We start from the raw sequence: 24,158 nt of genomic DNA, 5'->3' as shown, positions 1-24,158 counted from the left end.
CAAAGACACTATTAGAGCTTATAGCATCAGATCAAGTTAACACATCACAGCTTCCTTTGTTATAAAAAGCACACCCAGGCCACCAGAAAAGTTGGACAACAATCAGACTTTCTAAGATTTCCACAAGGTACTAGACCTGGTTCAAAATACACCTCCTGCTTCATTATCGATCCAACTGGTGTGAGCTCCATCCCACTTCTTCCGCTGTGAGTTTGGTTTACTTGACCATACCCTAATCCTGGCATACTAGCAAAGCTTTCATCTGACACTTGGACATCCTTTGGTTGGCCCACAACTTGAGGCAAAAACCATTGTGTACTAACAGCTGAATCAATCAACTCCAGTTCTCCAAGATCAAACTTATCAAAATCTTCATCATCTTGAGCCGAATTGGATAACTCCATTTGGTGTGTTCCTACACGCTCTGCGGAGCTCTCTGAACTAAGAACAGTGCCAGAAGGTGAGATGTGGAACGGCCTGTACACTGATTGTTGAGCTGTTACATCAGCACCAGCACTGACAGAGGAAGGCCTGTATACTGATTGCTGTTCAGATAGACCTTGAGTTGCATTCTGTTGCCATGGCTGTTGCATATTTGTTCTACTAGTCTGCAGTAAAAGGACACTGCAAATTTTGAAAAGTTTACCAACATGCTTCTGTAATCTGCATTGTTTAAAGTACACACAAACATATACTGTGTGGAAGCTGGAATCTTTTACATCAATGTATGTATGAGAGCCTATATTCAAGTATGAGAGCCTATATTCAAGTACGAGAGCCTGTATTCAATGTCAGGTTTTCAAGCAATGGCACCTCTTTGACCTCCAGGTAATGAACAAGAACAATGTGCTCTAATGTCCTGCAACATAAATGATAACAATACATGAAGATATAGACAAAGCACACCCATATTAACAATTTCACAGTCCAATTTAAAACTACACCTAAGCAGCACATGCTTCAACTGCAACAACAAATGAAAAAGAACCACCGACTTGTCCAATAACCAGTACACCCTGCGCTGCAAGTTCGAACCACCATCACCATGAGCATAGTAGACATGTATTTTCTCTTCACTACCAACCTGACATCACAAACAAGACAAAGTCGGTCAAAATCAGGTCAGAAGTCTGATTATGTTTAGTTTGAAGTCAGTTATTTGGACAAAACGCCACCTTGATAGCTCTTACTAAATCCTCTAATCCATGCACTAGTATAAGAATTTCATTTCCCCATGCTCCTCTTATGTACTCAATGCTAATCATAGGAATAAAGGCATAATCCATAGGAACCAAATTAGGATTTTGAAACTTTGTAAATATTCTAGCACATCATAGAGCAGCCTGCCTGGATGTTCAAGCTTTTTAACTTCTCCACTCATTGTGCCATTCACTCTAGACTGATTGAGACACTTTGTTTCTGAAAAAAAGAAAGGAACCCCAACAAAGGTTTAGCAAGTGCAGTCAAGGCTCAAACTAGCTTGTGCATTACAGCCAATGAAAAACTCCATTTAAGGCTAATGAAAGGGCAGTAGACAATGAGCTGAAAGCTGTAAATCAGCAAATTAAAATCTCATGAATACAGGAGCTAGATTGCCCCTGCTCAGTGATAATGATACTGATTGACCCCAAGGCCTACTGCCCGCCCTTGCTATATTATTTCTGAATACCAAAGATCTTGACAAATTGCTGATCGCCCAGCTGATCAAAGCTTAGAACAGATTTTGGCGGTGACTAAGTACATCTATTTCACAAAACAATGTCATATAGTGTACCATTCCTGTTTCCTAACCTGAGCCATTCCCCCCGTTTTGAGGGATCACATTCTCATTCCATTCCTTGTTTCAACTATGACTTTCCCAATAACATATAATACATGCATCATGCACACATGCATTGCAATGATGTTCTCAGTCCAAACAGTGATTGCATGTCCATGTGGCATGAAACATTATATCCATAACCCTTTCTCATGTACATCAACAGGGGGGGGGGGGGGAGGGGGATGTGAGGAGTAGTTCACTGAGGATTTGTTGAGAAACCCAGTCATTCAATACATTTCCCCTACTTCATTCCTATTTTGGTTTCCATTTACCACCCCAAAAAGGCTTTATATGATCATTTTCTAGTGTCAAGACACCACCCAAGAGACTTCAGTGGGCACCACTCGAGAGAGTTGGGGCACCACTCCAGACAATATGTGCCTATAAATATGGCACTAACTTCCCTCATTCTTCATCCCATACATTCCTTCCTTCTTACCCTCTGTCACTCTCTTCCATATTCTTCTCTCCTTTCTCCATCCTTTCCACTATTGTTCACACCCTGCAAGGAGGACATTTCGGTTCATGGCTATTGCATCCATCTCCACCTAGCGTTTTGCAGCCTACGTCATCTGGCATCAGCCCTCCTCACCAGGTGTCACCATCAAGCTTGTGTTTGCAGCAATTTCACGCCATCTATAGCACACTACACCCTCTTTATCAGCCCTACGTCAAATACCTACGTTTTTGTGTTTTCTTCACTCCTGAAGGGCTGCCCAACAGCCGCCTACTGCTGACCTTCACCTTTCAATGTCTATATGGCATTCCATTATCTAGAGGACTACATTTCACCCCCTCCATAGAGCAGCTCTTTCCCTTGTCATCGACAGCTCTACCGGAAGGATTGCATTTCGCTCCCTTCACAGTGCAGATTTCTTCAAGTGCTACCGCCTAGTCGGCCAAGACATTGCAATCATCTTCGAGCTTTTGCTCCATTGTATCAACTTGATTCACTAATTTATCATTCATCTTCTTCTTCTTCGGTGTTTTCTCTAAGTTTCTTCTTTTCTCAGTGCTTGCCGTACACTTTGTGTTTCTTTCCGCAAACCCTACCGTCTCTTTGATATGGTACGAGTGCATATCGTTCCTAGCATGGAGTAATGGAGGTTGTGGTTTCTCTCCCAAGGTTGAGTTTTGGGTACTATCAACTCATCTCGTCTATTGTTTTTCACTATAGGTCACCTTATAGGTGGAATTCTAGGATTTCGTGGTTGATCTTCTCTCTTTCACTCCTCTTTTTCGCTCTTTTTTGGGCCTGAAGGGGGGGGGGGGGGGGGGGGGGGGGGGGGGGGGCGGGGGGCGTTGTTTTTGAGAAACCAAGTCATTCAGTATATTTTCACCTCATTCATTCATATTTTGGTTTTCATTTACAGACCCAAAAAGGCTTTCTAGGTGCCACTTGGGAGAAACACAATAGTGTGAAAGATGCACCTAAACTGGAATAAAGAAGGAAACAACAAGATCCCTGGATATATGTGGATGTCACCCACATAATAAGCATCTCCTTAAGCCTTCAATATTGGAATCTTCATACTTAGCTCAACCTACATGTCTACCACATGGGCAGCTTCAAATAGATACACTACGACCAGAAAGTGGATGAAATGAAGACACCCTCTCAATATTCTTCATACTAGCCTATTAAACATGTTGCTAAATGAAGTGGAAGCGATAAAATTTATGAGTCCCCTGACACAAAAAAAAATTAGCCAAAAATCTTACTTGTGCCCTTCGCATGCATCAAAAAGACTAAAGAGAAAAATGGTTTATGGCACCCTTGGCACAGCAAAGCTCAAACAAATGCTGACCACAGGTCTCTACATTCTTGTCAAACTTACCTTTAAATGTTCATGAGCCTCTTTGACAGTTTTGTTGTCCTTTTTCTTCTTCCATATGTGACCATCTCTCCGAAAATTTCGTAACATTCTACGGTCAAAGAGAATCAGTGTACCACCTTGAAGACAACAAAAGAAAAGACAACAACGATGAGAATTGCAATACTTGCAGCACAAATTATTTAACATACAATGCTTATGTGTGCAGATATATTGTTTGTCACAAGTATGTGGAAGTACACATCTAGTTCTTTGCATTGAACCATTTATGTTCAATTGTTGATATCTTTCTGCTGTTAAAAGTAATAATGGCAACATAGAAAGAGACTTTTTCCATTGCTCAGTCTCTTTGATTGGAATGCCAAGAAAAGGTTTAAGATTCTTCTTTTCAGCTCGTTTTGACTTGAAAGAAGAAATCATACCCAATAACCAGCAAAGAGGAACATGTAACTGCAGACACTTCCGAGTTCCATAACAAGAAAGACAACTTTTTAAATGAAAGATCAATGACTCTTAAGTGCATTATGGGTACCCAGATGACCAAGCATTTGCACTTTCTGAAACATGTTTGGAGTCCATAGTATAAACATGTTCTTCTATGCATGAAGAATAATCCGTTTTTCAAAATCCTCCAAACAAAACCAAGAAACAAGCATGTTCTAAGCCAACAAGATGAGTTCAAAACGAACTTACTAGGAGGTAAGTTTGGTGGTTCATTGCATATACGGAAATGGTTGTAGTTGTTGAGGATGTCAAATATCTCTACAGGTCGTAGCCAGCGAGACTTTGCTTCTTGCAGAATCTTTTCAAAATCAGTGCCTGTGAACACAAGCTCTATGACTGAGATTCACAAGCCAACTGCCTACCAAAAAGATTCATTTTGCTCATCATACATACTAGAATACACCCAAAATTATCTACAGGACCCAACTCCTCAAACTTTTGAAAGATAACCCCTCATATTTTGTAATTCCTAACTGATCTTTAAATGGACGCCTAATAAGCCAAAGTGAAAAGAAGTAAAAGTTGGATTACCATTCAACTACCAGAAGCAACTAACAAGAGAATACATCTTACAAACTGAACAAGACTCCAAAACACAAATACAATTTCTCATGTGGGATATTCCTCACGAGATTCACCTATGCAACTACTTTCATAGCAAGATATACCAGGATCAGTTGAGGTCATCATTTTGATCTCATAGGTCATTTTGGGCCTTTGGATGACATTAATCACTTCTTTCTCTTACCACATGGAGGCACATTGACCTCCATGCTAGTATGCCCCATGAGAGCTATTTTGGGATACAGCATCGTCTGTAGGAGAATCTGAGAGCACTATGCTCGTGTCTTAAAATTTCAGTTGCAGGTTGGACTTTCATTTGAACCTCCATGGCAATGGATTCTAATGAACATGGCATGCTCATTCTAGATCTCATATGTCATTTTAGCCTCTTCCATATGTCTACACAACTTTCTTTCTTTCTTTCTTATTCAAAGTTTCCTAGCTAGATGTAAAGCTCGTTTGTTGTACTTGGGAAGCATGGCAATTCCTTGAACTTCCGATGTATCTATTTTTGTCGCACAAACTGATTTGGCCTTTTGTCGACAAGAAGACCATGTCGTATTCCTTGAGCCAAGCAGACATGTCGAGGCCATGTCCGGAGGAGATGGAGAGCAAGAAGCACTACATATGCAGATGCAGAGCCTACAATATGGTCCAAATCAAATACCCCCCACTCTTTGAGGACACCTCTCTCAAATCAATCATGAAGTCACCAAACCAACACTGCTTAGGTAAATTCCTGATTGAGATTTAGAGGCTCCACATATCATTACACAGGATGGTACTTAGACAAAGGCGAGGAAGACAATTACATCTCAATTATTCCTTCTAGATAGTGACCACACACACAGTACCTACACAAAGAGGGGTGACAATCCAAAGAGCTGAGGAGATCAAGGTAGCACGTGGACCACAAAGGTAAGGATACTAGACACAAAGGTTATACTAGAGAGAATGAGGAAGATTCACCGATGCCACAACCAATTACCTAGTAGAGCTAGGAGATCAAACCATAGATTACCCCTATACTATCTCCTTAGGGATATATGAGATACTCTACCCACTGATTTTGACTAGGTGGAGCTAGAGATTATTGTATCTTCATACCTAGCTACACACAACTAGATGTGTACACCTCCACATATCCCCCTCATTATCCATATGATATCCCTAGTATCCTCTCTTGTATACCACTTTAGTCTCGAATTGCACTATATATCACCATCACTCACCAAGGTTTATTTCATCACACTTTGATATTTAGTGACAATCATCGTTGTACATGGTTGTGTCTCATAGGCCAACTTTGGCCTCAATAGAGATTGAATTGCTAGATATAGATCCATACCACCAGAGGAGCGTATATGCCAGATATGGCAACTAGAGCTAGAGACAAAGGAGCACTACATTTGTTGCTGCCTAGCATACTATGACATCTGAGGCCGTTTCCACTCTCTTTAGAGATGGGTTTGGACCACTACCTAGAGTCATGGATCTCTATGATCAGTAATACCTTGGCCTCTTCCTCCTTGAGATATGACGGCTTCATGGCATGCACCTCCAGAGGATAGCAGCTCCAAGACACCAAGACCCTATCCAAAGGCAGCTTACAATTTTCTTTGTGAAGGAGACTCAAAAGGCTTCACTGACAATTGCAATCGCAGCCTCATTCTACACAAGGGAAAACCATAGAGGGCACTATGACACCACCACAATCTACACATACACGGGGGATATTAATTAATCAAGCTGTCAAGCTTTGTCAATCCAAATACCCTAGACCCCAATACAGACATCAGTGGCGCATTCATAGGTGGATACATGAGATTATCGCTCACGTTAGAGCTACGCCTTCTATACCCCCATGAGATTGTATCAACTAGAACGCTCTAGAGTTCTCTTTTTTACATATAGCTTTTAGCTTTCTTCAATTGTTCATTTACCATTACATTTATTGTTCTTTCCACACAATTGTATCATCATACAAATGAGATATCATAGTCTTATAGGTCATTTTGGCCTCTTATAGACATTAACAGATCATTTCATTACATTGTGTGTGTGTGTGTGTGTGTGTGTGTGTGTGTGTGTGTGTGTGTGTGTGTGTGTGTGTCTCACCTAGCCCACCACCTTCCATTTCGCACGAGCTAGCTAACACATATACTCACCTGTTGAGCTTAAAAAGCATTACAAACTGACTAGCTCTTTAAGACATCCCAAAACATGTGAACTACCAAAAGTTTCATTTAACCGTGCACAATCCTAGAGAGTTTCTATGTCCCATAAGCAAAACCCTAATTTGGGACGATCCTTTTGCATCTATAAATAGGCAAGCTGCCCACCATTCAACCCATCCTTGTTTGCATTTAGCACCTCCTCCAATGGCTGTCCAATGTTACATACTACTACCACGTCCAAAAAATTAGGAACCCTAGACAGCAAACAACATCATGAATCTCAATCATTCAAAAAGAAGAAACAACTTGATAAATAACCAAAATAAATGTATGCAAACCATAGATTCTAAAGATATTGGAAGCAAAGTGAACCTTGGATGATTTTGAGAGTAGGGATCTCTCCACAATCATAGGTATGAGCTTCAGCACCTTATAAATGTATGCAAACCATAGATTCTAAAGATATTGGAAGCAAAGCGAACTTTGGATGATTTTGAGAGTAGGGATCTCTCCACAATCATAGGTATGAGCTTCAGCACCTTATATCCTCCCTCTCTCACTCTCACTCACAAAGCTTGAAGAAAAAGGACAATCTTTTGGACACATGCCTCGAAATCGAGAAGGGGCTGCAAAATCTTTAAAAGAATTGAAATTTGGTCATGAAGATTTTCTTACCCACAAGGAAAACATTGTTTCAAGGAATTTGCTAAGAAAGCATAGTAAGGCATTTGGTTTTCAGCCACACGAGATTGGTTGTGTGGATCCTCGTGTTGTTGCTCGAATGGTCACCTTTACTATGTCGCATGCGCATTGGAATTTTCCACCTATTCCAATTCTAAAAGCTCACTTGCCAAAATTGGTTGAGTTCAAGAATGCAAAGATAAAGATGGGTATTTTGGAACCATCTTTTGCTCCATAGTTGAATAGGTGCTCCATTGTACCAAATAATAACAAGACTCAATAATTCGTAAAAGAGCCCAGAAACTCGCAGCAAACAAGGTCATGGCCACATCCCCAAAGCTAGCATCCCATATCACCAACCCACAATATCCCAATGTATGGATGCATCGCCTTGCAAGCCAAGAGTCCAAGAGTGGTGCACCATGTTGTGCACAATAGAGCCTTGAATACTATAAATAGGACTCAGCTACCTTAACCCTCATGTGCCCTTAGTGTGTTCACTCTAAGTCACTTCATAACCACTGTAACCAATGCTACTAGCACCCATCCAAATGTCCAAGGATGTAATATTCTAGCTCATCGATAGCGGTGCATTGAGTCGCATGACTTTAAAAGGAGACTAGCCCTGGAATCTTTGCCCGCAAGAGCGTGCAATCATTGTTGGTGACATCTCATCGGTGCCTACTTGTGGTCTTGGCACATTGTCTCTATTTTCAAACCATCCATGGACCATCTTTGAGCTATGCATCTGAAGTCCTTCATATATAGGACTTGGGCTTCCATCTCCACTTTGTTAATGGCCTTATGAGACCCAAGACTTGAGTTATCTTAATTGAGCATGCCATCTTTGTTGAGGACTCTACATCAGAAGCCATCCTTGGAAAAAGTTGGCAAGAAAGGGGGCTATATCGGTTCCATTCGTGTTACAATGTAAAGGACCTTCCGATTAAGTTTTCTATTGTTGCACCCCTTCCTATTTTTGTATCCGCCATCCAACGGATTATTCTACCCCATTCTCCACCATCTCCTCTAGAAGCCTCATATCCCCCATCCCTTTCAGAAGGAAACCATCTCAAAGTTGCAATTGTGGGGTGATTTCTAGGATCATCGACAACTTCTTCAAGGATTGCAATCTTCTATAGGTCTTTCTTTTTGGCAATGGCCTCTTTCCTTTGTCGTTGAGCCACCATCCCCTACAACTAGCATGCCCATGCCATAGCCCTTAGTCCCTATTGCAAGTTTTTGGCAAGTTAGAGCACCTTTGATAGCTCCATGCTATCACATCTCAATTGGGTTAGTGGATGTTGAGCTAAAGTATGCATTGCATACTGATTAGCCTCTTGAACAGCCCCAAAACTGCTCATTTAATTTTAAAAACCATAAAATAGGGAGTGGTTCGAGAGAGTTAAAATAGGGAGAGATTCTAGACTGTTGAAAACCTGAAATTTTTAATAATTAGCATGCTGCCCTCCATTCAATCTTAATCTCGTTTTGGCAACTTTCAAGTGCTCTAGCTTCGCTACCCACAACTTGTTCACAGAGGACATCTCAGTAGAGGCTGCACAACATTGTCTTCATCCATCCGACACCTATTTCCAACCTCCATCGCACAATCTACATCAATTTCTGCTGCATTTTGCCGATCAGCCCATTGTCTATAGCTAGCGACCTACTAAACTGCTATGTTTATGATCCACTTCTATTGTAGAAACTACCATGTCATCATACATGTGTTTTTGTTGTCGTCAACCAACCCGCATCATCAAACCTGCATTTTACTATCATCAACCTGTTGAGCTGAAAATGCATTAGCCTAACTTAAATAGCCCCAAAACACGCCTAATTAATTGTTGGAGCTCAACTAGAGAAATGAGAAACAGCGAGAAGTGAGAGTGACAAAGAGAGAGAGAGAGTGAGAGAGTGAAAGTACAATTCGATTTTGGTGAACCAACAATGTGTTGGTACACAAAGAATAAAATGTATTTATACTTAGGGCACGTAAGGGTGCATTCACATGTACAACTAAATAATGCACGTGTACTATACACGGAGGTGAAAAAGGGCCTTTATCCCAACCACCTTCCACTTAAAGATCCGAAGTGAACCTCTAACCAACTTCCACTAGTCATATGCAATGCTCATGCTGAGCTTTGCTTAGACTTTTAGTGAGAACATCTGCAAGGTTGTCCTATGTTTTGATCTTGGTTAATGTCATTAGACCATCTTCTAGAATCTGTCTAAAAAAGTGATATTGCACATCTATATGCTTTGTGCGTGAATGATACATGGCATTCTTAGCCAAATACATAGCACTCTAGCTATCACATCCCAATACTGCAGTACCCATAGACATGCCAAGATCCTTTGCAAGTTTGCTCAATCATATAGCTTCCTTAGAAGCTTCAATAGCTGATATGTATTCAGCTTTAGTAGTACTCGGTGCTACGATGTTTTGCATTGTGCAATGTGGAACACCAAGAAACTGCCCTACCAGCATTTGTAAAGGCATACCCACTAGTGGAGATACGAGTGTCCAAGTCACCTGCCATGTCTGCATCACAATAACCTTGCAAACTAAATGCATCCCGCCCACAGCAAATACACTTTCTTTATGTACCCTTTAGGTATCGAAGAATACACTGGACAGCTTCCCAATGTGGTCTGCCAAGATTTGACATAAATCTGCTGACAACTCCCACTGCATGAGCAATGTCTAGACAAGTAGCAACCATAACATACATAAGAGAGCCACAAGCTGATGCATAAGGGACTCCCTTGATAGCATTGCCTTCCATGTCATCTTTTGGGCGTTGGCTTTACTAAGCTTAACATAAGGAGGTAAGGGTATCCCAAAAGGTTTAGCTTCAACCATATTAAATCTATCCAATACCTTTTCAATATACTTCTCTTAATATAAAAATAGCAATTTCTATATTCTATCCCTGTGAATCCTCATGCCCAAAAAATGCTCTGCATTCCCCAAATCTTTCATGGAGAAGACTGATTTCACCTGATCTTTGAGAGCATCCAAGCTAGTCTTTCTTTTCCCAACTAGCAACATATCATCCACATACAAAACAAGTATGATGGGGCTGCCATCTGTATCCTTTTTCATGTACAAACAATGATCTGCATGGCTGCGTGTAAACCCATTTGTTAGGAAGAGGCTTTCTTCCTTTGGGCAACGACACAAGATCCCAAGTATCATTAGCATACAGAGATTTAATCTCTTCCTACATAGCTAGCTCCCACTTACTATGCTGAATTTGGATGACTTGGCCTCTTTATAGGTAAGAGGCTCACCCTCATCTATAAGCATTACATAATGCAAAGAGGGGTCATACCTATGTGTTTGCCTTCTTAAATGTGTAGACCTGCATACCCCATGATCGACATTTTCAGGAATTGGGTCTACATCTAGAGGTATGTCATTTTCAGCATTTATTGGCTGCTGTAAGCCATTTTCAGCATGCTGTTCATGCGGTACAGCACCTTCATTTTCATTACCAGCATTTGCATTTTCATAATCAACAAGTCTATCTTGCTGTCCATGACCTTCTTGTGCTTCTGTTTGCTGTCCATCATCATCTGGCTCAAAAATAACCGGCTGATCATTAGTTTCAACCTATGGTACAGCATCATGAGGCTCATCATTTAAAGTAATAGGTGGCTGCAAATTATGAAATTTGACCTTTTTCATGTCTTCATTGGAGGCTAAAGTACCTTTTAACAATTTTGCCTCATTAAACAAAACATTATGGCTACGCATAAATTTCTTAGATTGAGGTAGCCACACTCTATAGCCAAATTCACCCTCATCACCATAGCCCATGAAAATGCCTTTGGTAGATTTTGGGTCAAGTTTGTTCCTCAGCTCATCTCTAACATGCACGAAGGCATCACAACTGAAAATCCGTAAATGGTCATATGATGCCGATTTGCCAAACCAAACCTCCTCAGGGATGCCATTATTTAAGGACCTGTTTAGAGAGTGGTTGCAAATGTGAACCGTAGTTTTAAGTGTCTCTCCCCAAAATTCATGAGGGAGATTAGCGGTGGACAACATGCACTGCACTCTTTCACATAAAGTCCTATTATATCTTTCAGCCACCCCATTTGAAGAAGGGTTGTAAGGAGCTATAAGCTCGATCATGAGGACATGTATTTTTGAAACCTCACTTAACATGTGGATTACTTTTTAATCACGTGGTTAAGTAAATGTTGCACATGTGAGGTGTAACTGGGATTAGAATAAATTTACGAGTCCGGGACCCGAGGAAATCGAAGGATGTCAAAGGCAAAAGTTGCTATAAGTTATGCCGCACAGGTACTTGTTGGTATCTGATGCCAATTATTGGCCTAGGTCATTCATTTGGCCATAAGTGTCAATTGGTGACACTAGAGAAGTGGCATTTAATGGTACTTAACTTCCATCTAATGGTCAAAGATGACAAAAAAACACTCAGGAATGGAAGTTGTTAAGCCAATTTAATTATTGGCCAATCATATTATTTTTCAAGGCACCGAAATAATTATTAGATTAATTTTCAGTATTTAAAGACTGAAATTTAATATTTAATTATGGATAATGCTGAAAAAACCATTTGGAAAGGCTGCCACTTGTCAAAAATGCCCATACAAGACTGAAAAACGTCTTTAGAGACTGGAGAGAGGCATTTATAGTGTATTTAACCTGCAAAAGAGAGAAAGGAGATGTTGTTGGTCTGATTTGCAGCTATTGGAGGACCTTCTGAGACAGCCACGCACAAGAGAAGACCAATCAACAATAGGTGATAGCATCTACAAGCTGTTGAGACAGGGTAGCAACAATAAATGACAAATTTTCTTCAGTTGTTCCCAAAGAAACTCTGAATTTTCTCTATCTTCAGCTTTCTCTCTCATCTCCCAGTCATTTGACAGCCTTACTCTGAATATCTCAACATTTGGACCCTTAGAGCCTGAGAATTTGCAAATTTCTCTACTGTGAACCCTAATTTACAGCAAACATTAGGGTTTAGCAGCAACCTCAGGAAGCATGTCGAAAATTGGAAGCTCCAAGATTTGGATTTTTCAGGATTGAAGGTGAATTTCAGCTAAATTCAAGTGGAGGACTAGCCAATCATTGGATTTGGGGGATTTCCATCGTCTATGAGGGGGTAAAGGCCAATTAAGTGCCCGTATCAAGGGGCAAATCAGATTGACGACTTGCTAGCCACTTTGGATAGCAAGGGGAGTTTGGATTGCGAAGGGGATCGAGAGAATCCCATTGTAAATCAACTTCTTCTTCAATAAAGCTAAAGAAATACCGAAAGGGGCACCAATTTTGGGGCCAATTAGATGTGCATTGTCTAAGATCAATAGGTAAATTTGTATTTTCAGATTTGCAATTATTGTTTTGCTACTATAATTAAGTTGTAATCAGGGATTTACCACCCATCCACGGAAAAAAGGCTAGTTACAAGCTCCCTCTTAATTCCATGCAAGTCACAAAAAGACTTGAACTCAGTAGATGTGACCTCACCCCCATTATCAGTTCTCAAGCATTTCAGCTTTTTACCTATCTGAGTGGTCACAAATGCGTGAAAAGTTTTAAAAACAGCAAACACTTCACTTTTCCTTTTCAAGAGATAAACCCAAATCTTCCTAGAATAATCATTAAATAAAAGAAACAAAATATGCAGCACCACCCAACGATTTCACAGGCATACTACATACATCAAAATGCAATAAGTCCAAGACATTGGACTTACGAGAGACACCAGAGTAAAAGAAATTTTTCATTTGCTTTCCAAACTGTCACTCATTACAAAAGTCAAGTTTAGAGCCTTTTCCATCAACTCTCTTCAAAGAGGTAAGGACATCAAGTCCTTTCTAGCTCATATGGCCTAATCTCTTATACCACAACTCCAATGACAACCTATGCCACCTGGAGTTGATTGGAAACTACCCAACCCACTTGAGCTAGTGACAAGCTCCTATCTAGATAATGCCTAACTAGCACATAGAGCCCTCCTCTAGCTAACTTGGATGTCCATCATGGAGAAACCACAATATCTTCAGTAACTACAAGGAACTTGCCATTCAAAGCTTTACAGTGCAAACAATACAAAGTGCCCTTCTTGGTTCCTTTTGCAATCATCATGAAACCCTTTTTCAATTTCCACAAACCACCACCAAACAGTGTAGTATAACCATGCAAGTCAAGCTGACCAACAGATAGTAAACTCTTCTTGATTCCAAGCATATATCTGAGATCTTTCAACACAAGCTCTTGTCCATTATCTAAAGACAAGTGTACAGTGTCAATTCCATCAATGCTACAAGCATGGTTATTTCCAAGATATACTTTTCTATAACTACCTGAGTTGAACATAGCAAAACACTCCAAACAAGGAGTTACATGGAAAGAGACACCAAAGTCTACAATCCAAGTCTGAGTAATACCATCATCAACTGACAAAAGTGCATCAATCACATCAGTCTTGGTAATCTGCATATTCTGCATGTGACATACAAGGACATCATAATCAATTGCACATAATAAATCAGTCTCTATCTCTTAAAGCTCCTCTATGACTACACTCGAGGCCACATTGGCCTTTTCCTTGCCTTTGGCTGCCTCAGATGCATCTATCTTATCCTCTTTCTTCTTTTTGTCTCCTGCATTCTTCTTTCTCTCTTGTTCCTTCGTGTAATACCTACAATCAGGCTTTTTGTGGCCCTTTCGACCACACTGATAGCAAGTAACATCACTCTATTCCTTTCCTTTGCTCTTGCTTTTGTTTCTCTGACCGGCATTTGCATTTTTCTTTTTACTCTTTGCCTCTTACATTATAAGCTGAGTTGCTACCTTCTCCACTAGACATACGTCTAATTTCTTGATTCAAGATTGAATCTCTCACATCATCATATGAGAGATTGGGGTTATTACTAAGAGACCACCAAGGTCTCCCAAGAATCGGGCAGTGTCATGATCAAAAAGATCGCCCTCAACTTATCATCAAAATCCAAATTTCCATCCTTGAGCTAATTTAAAACGCTAGTAAATGCACTCAAGTGCTCAACTGTAGACTTGGACTCATCCAGTCGCATATTCACCAACTTGCGCATTAAATGCACCTGATTAACACGTGTGGTGATCTTATAGATAGTTTTCAGCTTCTCCCATATTGCATAACCAGTATCTAAACCTTTAATGTCTATCAAAATGTCATCAATGACACCTATCTTTATGTAAGCCACAACCTTTTTGTTAACTCTGGCCCAATCTGCATCAGACATTTGTGCGGGTTTATCTTCCTGCAATGCATCCTCACAATCCTTTAAGGACAATATGCCCTACACACGGTCTTTCCAAAGGTCAAAGCCATGACCATCAAACCGTTTGATTTCCATCAAACTCTTAATGTTTGAACTTGAAGAAATTGCAACTATTTTTATCACAAACACAATAATAAATGCACTGAACTGCAGAAGCACAAGCTGAATCAGCAAATACACGGCTGTTCTTCCTCAAACAATAATAAATCTCTGCTGTTTATACATAAATCAGCCACCACACAGGCAAATACTACAGAAATTTACCAAATTCTGCACAAAATCCCGAAATTCCAGGTCCAATAGTGCATAAATATCAGCCAATCTATCCCATCTAAGCAAAATTTCATCAAAATAAAAGCCCCAATTTTTTGGGGTCCAATGTCGGGAAATTTTACTCAAAAGAGCGATATTCCGACAAATTTGGCAAAATCCCCAATTTGATTGAGATCAACACGCACAATGTCTGCAATTTCTGACACAAATGTCACTACCACACACAAACGGAATCAAATATTGGAAAAGCCCCAAATATCCGAGCTCAAATTTGTAGAGATTTGACGACTATGCGACCCCCCCTTAAGACAAGGGGAAATTCAGAAATTAAAGAAATTTCTAATTTTTTAAAAACGGGCTTGGGCGGGGGGTGGGTGTGTGTTGGGGGGGGGGGGGTGTTTTTAGTTGACCCGTCAAGCACGTCACGTGACGCCACTTGCCTGTCTGCTCTGCACTAGTTGCCACTCCCACATTGGTCGTAGGTCATGCCTACTGCCATACCCACTCGCCTGTACGCCACATGCTCAGTACCTTTCAACTAGTTTCCTGTTGGACGTCCCAACTCCTACTCGATTGGTCCATGCTGTTGCCTGTTCGGATGGACCCGACTGACCTTTTGCCTCGAGCTGGTTGCCTGTTGGACACCCCGACTCCTCCTCGACTGGTCCACACTGCTGCCTAGTTGGCTGGACCCGACTAACCTTTTGCCTCAAGCTATTCATTGCTCGACCTGTTCGCGAGCTGACTACCGCCTGTCAATCTTGCAACTGGCAACTAATGCATGTGGTCTTGGAAAGCGCACACAACCTGTGCTCTGATACCAATTGTTGGAGCTCAGCTAGAGAAGTGAGCAGCAGCTCGAGCAGTGAGAGTGACAGAGAGAGAGTGAGTGAGTGAAAGTACGATTCGATTTTGGTGTACCAACAATGTGTTGATACACAAAGGTGAAAAAGGGCCTTTATCCCAACATTTAATGAAGAAACCTTATTTTAAAAAGAAATGCAATCCTCGAGAGTTAATGTGTCCCACGTGAAAAACCCTAATTTGGGTACCCCAAACTTTCTATCATGTCCCCTAGCTTGGAGTGAATTTGTTGTCTGTTCAGCAACTTTACTAGTTGGGACGAGAAGTTTTCTTCACCACGACCACAATGGAGGTTCTAGACTCTCAGACTAGTTTAGTGATTGCTCAAGGCAAGGCACAGCCTAATGGCCTTTACCACATGACACTTTCTTACCAAGCCGATTTCCAATGATTCAAAGTGCCATTACTTCCAAGCAAAGCATCTTTGGCGTTTTCGCTTAGGACATTTAGGCTACAACTCTCTTTACGAGCTGTCACGTCAAGGGATGGTTGAGGGCCTTCCACACCTAAAATTAACTCGAGAGATCTATAAAGCATGTCAGCTAGGTAAACAACATCGTACACCCTTTCCTCACTAATCTATCGCTCGTGCTGCTGAACCCCTTAGGCTCATTCATATAGATCTTTGTGGTCCCACATCCATTGCTGCCTTGAATGGCACACTATATAAACCAACCTTCCTCCTCGAATAGGGTAGTAAATAACATGATTAAGTATTAGTGACAGCATGTATAAAATTCACATATACTGAAAATACACACTTTACCACTTTAATCTTGGACATTGGACGCTCTATTGGCCCCAAAATTGACACTCCTTGCAGTATTTCTTTATCTTATATTACAAATGGAAGGAGTGCAGCTAAGATTCTCTAATCTCCTCCACTAATCCAAGTGCCTCTTGCTATCAAAATTGACCAACAAGCCTCCAAACCAATTTGCCCCTTGCTTTGCTTGGGGATTGGCCTTCACCCTGCTCCTTGTAGTATTTATTTATCTTATATTGCAAATGGAAGGAGTACAGCTGAGATTCTCTAATCTCCTCCGCTAATCCAAGTGCCTCTTCCTATCAAAATTGACCAACAAGCCTCTAAACCAATTTGTCCCTTGCTTTGCTTGGGAATTGGCCTTCACCCTGCTCCTTGAGAGACAAATTCAGTCCCAAATCTGATATTGACTGGCTATCCTCTTGAATCTCCCTGAAATTCCTCTTTTCAACTGCTGAAATTCAAGTCCTAAACCCTTAATTTTAAGCATGCATCCTGAGGCGGCTCTTAGAACCCTAATTTTTGCTATAAATTAGAGTTTACAACAGAGATTGACTGAAATCTCTTCCTCTAATGGCTCAAACTGCTGAAAAATATTGAGATAACTTAAGAGAAAGCTGAGAGATGAGAGAGAATGTTGTAGAGAGAAATTTCACAGTTTCATCGCAAGAAACATTGAAAATCTATTGCTGCCTTGCTTAAACAGTCATGGAAGCTATCATCTACAACTTAGAACCACCAAAAAGACTACTGCCACATTCTATATGCTGTCATCTATACCAAAAGAACCTTGTATTGTTGTCATCTACTCCTGGAGGGCTCCAAATTGCTGTCACATGTTGTAGGACTGATCCCTGGTGGCTGCAAATCACATCAACAACCTCTCCTTGCTCTCTAATAACCTCCTTCTCTCTCACAATGGCTAGGATAGACTTCCACCAACCCCTAAAAACGTTTTCCCCACTTGCATAGGCAAGTTTTACCAAATGGCAACCTTCTAATCTCATTTTTCAACATTATCCAACTTATTAAATTAATATTTAGAATATTAATTTTAAAAAATAATTTGATAATTATTCTAGTGCTCAAAAAATTAATTTCACCAATCAATAAATAAATTGGCTAGGCCAATTTGTCTTCCAAGTATCCCTGAGTAGTTATTAGCCCTTAGACCAACATTAATTAATTAATTAATGCCTAGTCTCCGATGTCACCACTGACATTATTGGTCGATAAATTAGTCTAGGCCCAAATCTGACACCAAGTACCACCTAGTGCCTATCAAATATAAATTATTACAACTTTTGCATTTGATACCCACTATGTTACCATGAAATAACTGCCATGTACATCACATATGCTAAACAACCTTGCATATTTAATTCATAATTTAATCAAATGTTATCATCAAGATTAAAGCATCTCAAAATTTCACGTTCCCGTGACACTGTACTTATTTTTTATAGTGAATGGTCTCTCTAAATACATGTGGGTGTACTTCCTCAAGCACAAGTCTCATACTTTCACTTATTTCAGTACTTGGGCATCGTTGGTCCATAACCAGACTGGTCGTCATATGGGTACTATGAGAAGTAATTGTGGTGGCGAGTTTACCTCCCACGAGCTCTCTGAGTTTCTACAAGACCAGGGCATTGCATGCCAACTCACCTCTACCAACTCCCTCGCACAGAATGGAGTCATAGAGCATAGGAACTGGACAATCCTAAATATGGGATGCTCTATGTTGTTCACAACAGAGCTCCCTAAGCACCTTTAGGTCAAGGCTGTTAACACTTCAGTGTACATTCTTAACCAATGCCCAACTACAACAGTCTCTAAAAAGACTCTGTATGAGGTATTTTTTGGCTCTCGGCCTATTCTTTCTTACTTCAAAGTTTTTGGTAGTCATGAACGATTTCCATGCAAGGACACTATCCAATGGCACCGTTGCATAGCATTTTGCCTCAACATACACTCTCTTGCATAACTCGAGTGCATTAGCATTCTGTTCTTGTAAACATGCATCTATCCACATTTATCCATTTTTGGTCTTTTGAGTAGTGGACTCTGGATCCACCATATTCGTGGCATTGCACATGGCAGTCTCTAAGACAATCTCCCTCTGCTTAGCTTATCTAGCTTGCTATCCGCACATCTTTTTTACCTCTCCACATATGCACCATATTTGCTTCACCTACCCTTAGCCCATTTCTTCATCATCAACACCCAGTTATGATGGAGTTAGCTTACTTGTTTTGTGAAGATCTTGGGTCCAATTTTTTGGTTGTTAGTCTCCTTTCAGTTACTTAAACAATTGCAACCCATATTTTCTAAACAAACACTTCCAAAAAAAAAAAAACATTCATTGTGGTTCCATCTGCCTTTGCAAGACTTTGTAGGCCATTGGGCAGCCAACGTGCACCCTTTGTCTGATGCCTTGGCCTTTTTAGGGTGACCACTTGGACTCCCTTGGTAAGACAATTATTGCCTCTGTAGTCTTGGTAGGCCACTGTGCAGCCGACGTGCACCCTCTGTTCAATGCCCTAGCTACTTTGGGGTGGGACGTCTTGGGGTGAAAACAACATTTCTTTCTAGCTCAGTTTTTGGGCCTGAGAGAGTGTGTTGAGCTAAAATATGCATTACATGCTAATTAGCCTCTTGAACAGCCCCAAAAATGCTCATTTAATGGAAAAACCCTAAAACGGGGAACAATTTGAGAGAGTTAAAACGTGGAGAGATTCTAGACTGTTGAGGACCGGAAACTTTCTATAAATAGGCATGCTTCCCTCCATTCAATCTTAATCTCGTTTTTGCACATTTCAAGCGCTTTAGCTTTGTTGCCCACACCCTATTTGCAGAGAACATCTCAATTGAGGCTGCCCGAGATTGTCTCCATCGATCTAGTACTTGTTTTCAACCTCCATCATGCAATCTACATCAATTTCTGCTGCATTTACTAATCAGCCACGTTGTCTAAAATTGGCAACCTACTGAATTATTGTGTTTATGATCCTCTGCTGCTATACGAACTAAAACATCATCAGCGGTTGCGTTTGCCAGTTTTCTCCCTCCTCTACCTGTCCATTGTGTTTACTGTTGTCTTACATCTTGGAGGCTGCCTTGTTGTGTTTCAGAATCTATCAAGAGTACAACACACTCTCCAACTCATTACCTTTGCCTCGGTCCACGAGACACGAGAGTTCAAGGTTTAGTGTTCATTCCTTGCACTGTTTGTTTGCTATATGAGCCATGTATATTCAATATCCATTCACTTTTTCATTCAGTGTGTTCATTGCCTTTGAGTTACCCTAACCCTAATCGTCTTCTCTATTGAATTTATGCTTTGTCACACACTTTTATTTGTGTTTCTGCATTCAGAGTATTTCTTTACAATGGCTCGGCTCACCCTTTCCCAATTGAACATCTCTAGAGTGATCCATTCCATGCATAGCCACATGGAATGGGTAGAACGACACCTTGGAACATCGTTCCCTAATGGGAAGGAAAACGCGTTCCCTAGGCTCCATGCCCGGCATCCCACAACGATCAAAGGCACAGTCAACAAGCCCTAATACACTAGCAAAGGTACAACCAACAAGTCATGGTCCACCCACAAGTGCTAGTGTCTCTACTTCAAGTTGTTCTACTACAACTTCCAACTCTCCAAGAGTTATTATTATTACTTCTCCTACGATTGATCAAGTACATTGGGAGATACGTGATGCTCAAGCATACTATTTGATCACTCTTTCAATCAAGAGACTCATTATCTCCACATCCACTCATGTCGAACTGTAAAAGGGTGCTTGGGATAAGCTCGCACCACCTTCTACTTGGATTCTCCTTCGACCAATGAAGATGCTACAAAAGCACCACTCAAGGCATTGGCTCTCCAAAAATCAGTCTCCTTGTGCTAGGCATCCTAGTCTTGCACCATAGAGACTAACTCCTCTCATGTGATGAAAGCACACATACAAGAGGTGAGAAGACTCATATGAAAGACATCATACTTTGGTGATGGGAGATGTGATAGTAAGTGTCACAGCTAGGTGGTCCAAAGCTATGACCTTCCCTAACTATGCAAGTTCATCCCAAATCTCCTCTAACTCCAGGATCATTCAATGTCGGAATGTACAGACTTGTTAAAGGAATACCAACCCGATCCAAACCTCTACAGTAGTTGGATGCATCTCACATACACAAGTACAAATCTATACAACTCAAAAAGATAAAACAGTAGCTCTAGTATTGAGCCGATCCCACAAAGTTGTGGAGTCCATGATCTCTCCAACTCAAGGATCCACGAGAGGTTGGGAATAAGAGACAACAACAAACTCCCAAAGATCAAAGCTATTGAGGATGCACTTGCCCGGCGATCCAACCTTTCAAAAGCGGGAAGTGAGGTTAGGACAGGCACCCAAACAGATGATCCCATGGTCACTAATCATGGATTGGTGGTCTAAAAAGAAGAAACAAGGATAGAATGATAAGGTGGTTGGCCAATCATGGTCCACATGTTGATTTGTGCCGCGACCTCTTTTGAAATCTCGATGGCTTTCACAACAATCCTCATAGTCACAACAAGTGAAATACCAATCCTCTTAGTCTCAATCATCACTTTGGTGGTCCTCGTAGTCCCAATCCACTCAATCCTACCAATCATATTAGTTAGCCATTGATGTGATTTTGAAACCTGCAAAAGAGAGAAACAGTGCCAATTCGATGACAACCTATTGTTGATGTCATCATTAACAATCTTTCTGCACCTCAGCCACTTTCCGGGCATAGAAAGAGGATACCATGTGCAAAGAGTGCCTATAGGTATGCAAACCTAGCACTTTGAGGACCAGATCCCCAGCTTGTATGATCAATATGAGAGAGTCAGATCCTACCCTCTCAGGAGGTAACAAGGCTCGCTGCAAACTTTTACAACCAGCTTTCCAAGCACGAGATAGTCTCACCTCGGGTATGTCATTGCAAGCAACAAGTGGAATTGCATCCTATTTGAAGTGACAAAGGAGTTGGCATGGTTGACTCCTCAACCCTTTCTCGAAGCAGGATATGTTTTGTGCTTTCTGGTCACACGATAAGCAAAGGTGCCCAAGAGAGGATGGGCTATCTAGGGCTTTTTTCTTCACCTACTAGAAGGTATAGAATCCCATGCTATGTGCATTCAAAGAGATCTTCAACTCAATGCAAATGCCAGGCTATTTGTCTGCAGCTCTGCTCTATGTCCTCCTAACAAGGAGAAGAGAGAGATTGCCTAGAGCTGAACAAATGGCAAAGCCAATCACCTTCTTGTCAATGACCCATAATTGGCAGTCGACTTGGCCCCATTCTCCTAGGCATCATTCATAATGCACAGATGCAAATGCTTGTGGCCAAGGAGAGCATCCTACTCTATATGGCCTATAGCACATGGGGGCCTAGCAACAGTGGGAATTGGCCAGCCAAAATGCAAACATGACAGAGTCTACAAGTGTTGCTCACAACAATGGAGACTCCAAAGAATTGCCTATATGGTCATGCGAGGTAGCATTGCTCATGTGGAGAGGAGTTTTCCAACAACTCCACAAAGTTGCGCCTACCTTGGGGTGCATTTCATGAGGCCTTCTCCTGGAAATCAGTTAGCCAAGGCTGCCACTTGTTGTTTGAGGAAGAGATGCATGAAACAATCTTTCATCAAGGCAGGCTCATGTGCCATGCTAGGCCTAAAGGCTTTGCCCAATTGCTAGGTACTAGAGCCTACAACCTCACGATCAGAGGTTTGGAAGATCATTGGGAATCTCAAAGGGTGGCACATCTAGAAGTCCCGCTACCACATGATTTCAGCAATGAGAGCCTTTTGGTGTACACTACTCTGACAGAGGTCTAGTCGTCCATCATCCACTCACTCCATGGCTGCTAGGAGCAGCCACAGGGTGACTCTCAGCACCAATAAGGTCTTTGGCAGCAGTTCATTCACACCCGATGTGGCCATGGCCTACTTTTCACATTACAAGCGAGCTGCCCTCGATGGCATTACATTCCCCCTCCATGGCTACTATCCCCCACAGCACCTTGAGAGGCTTGTACATATGAGTGATTTCTAATCTACAGATACCTCCAGTTTGACTGTTGAGTACTTGTACTTATTTGAAAACTTCTTCTGAGTAACATAATTAACCACACGTTTTTTCCAAAAAAGAACTCCACAGTAGCTGTAATAGCTGCCTTGTACTCAGCCTCACAAATGGATGTAGCAATTGGGGCTACATGTTGCTGAACTAACAGATGCATGAAGTACCAAGCATAAAGAGGTCTTTAAGGCATAAGTAGCCATCCTTCTAGCACATATATAATGTTCAACAGGATCAAGAGATGGAAATGAGGGCAAGCGTTGATACAAAGAGGCGGTATAGCTCCTAGAGGAGCAATGATCGAGATTCTCCAACCGCAGTGTCATTTCAAAGCTGAAGGACAAACACTAAGACTGTCCTCCAAAGTTCAACAAGAGTAGACGGCAGGTTCGAATGTGCTTCACACCATTTGTTCCGTACGGCATCTGAAATTTTGTCACCTTTCAGCTTCACGAGAACAGACAATGCAATAGCTCGTGGCCTGGATTGAGAAATCTTTAACGGCACGCCTGACACGCGGAACTGATATAGCTATGGCATCACTCATGAAGCATGCAACCACATAAATCAATCAATCAATAAAATCAGCCAATGGCTTGATTAAATTAATGCATTGACCTGCGCGCGCCATGGCGCCATCCTCGGAGCTGTCCATTTACAATATTTGGTTTCGCGGACGACCAGTCTGCAGCATGTATGCCCCTGGACCAGCAGAGAAGGAGATAGAGGGGTCGCGTTGACGCAGATCCTCAGAGGAAGTCCTCCGCGTGTTTGGGGTTTGGGACTGTGAAATCAAGTGCAGGACGTCCTCCGCGTGCTTCGGCTTTGCGAAATGAAGTGCGGATTGATGACCAAGGCAAATGGTGTCGGAGAGGAGAGTAAAGCGATCGCTAACTCTGACTTTTTTGTAGGTATTGCGCCATTGATGACAACATTCGCGTACTTCGTACAATGGATGAGTTCAGCTTTTTGAATATTTCTTTCTTTCAAGTTTCGAAACAGCGTCACCGGTCAAGTTACTAGTTAGTATATCAAGAGTAAGGGCTCGTTTGCTCGGAGTGGGGTAAGGACCACAAGAAAGAAGAGGCGAAGGACCGCTCCCCCCCTTGATGAGAAGGGACTTCAAAAGGTCCAAATTAGGAAACGAAAAAACAATATGCAAAAGGAAAACTCAGGTAAGAAAATTAATAACAATAATATGAATTTCGGTAATAGATATGCTGCACTCCTGGT

At 41.4% G+C, this 24,158-nt stretch overlaps 1 protein-coding gene across 4 annotated transcripts in view; it reads right to left on the bottom strand.

Moving 5' to 3' along the window:
* Positions 1–23,892, bottom strand: part of LOC148040814 (calmodulin-binding transcription activator 6-like) — an 87,175-nt gene extending 63,283 nt beyond the window's left edge. Inside the window, exons 1-6 of one of the 4 annotated variants that reach the window (XM_087667341.1) lie at positions 23,544–23,892; positions 4,351–4,476; positions 3,661–3,776; positions 945–1,084; positions 814–859; positions 137–608 (exon numbers count right to left, since the gene is read on the bottom strand). In XM_087667341.1, the coding sequence (XP_087523467.1) occupies positions 137–608; positions 814–859; positions 945–1,084; positions 3,661–3,776; positions 4,351–4,476; positions 23,544–23,580 (937 nt within the window). In that variant the 5' untranslated portion in view covers positions 23,581–23,892. Of the gene's footprint in view, positions 1–136; positions 625–813; positions 860–944; positions 1,085–3,660; positions 3,777–4,350; positions 4,477–23,543 lie in introns of those variants that run through there. The other 3 variants (XM_087667277.1, XM_087667404.1, XM_087667430.1) reach the window with 3 other exon arrangements.
* Positions 23,893–24,158: the final 266 nt, after the last annotated feature.

Source organism: Lygodium microphyllum, chromosome 1 (assembly GCF_053477565.2).
Source record: "Lygodium microphyllum isolate KBCC chromosome 1, Lygodium_microphyllum_v1.1.10, whole genome shotgun sequence".
Classification (NCBI taxonomy): domain Eukaryota; kingdom Viridiplantae; phylum Streptophyta; class Polypodiopsida; order Schizaeales; family Lygodiaceae; genus Lygodium; species Lygodium microphyllum.
Note: the sequence above shows the minus strand (reverse complement) of the source record. Positions and strands in the feature narration are given on the sequence as shown.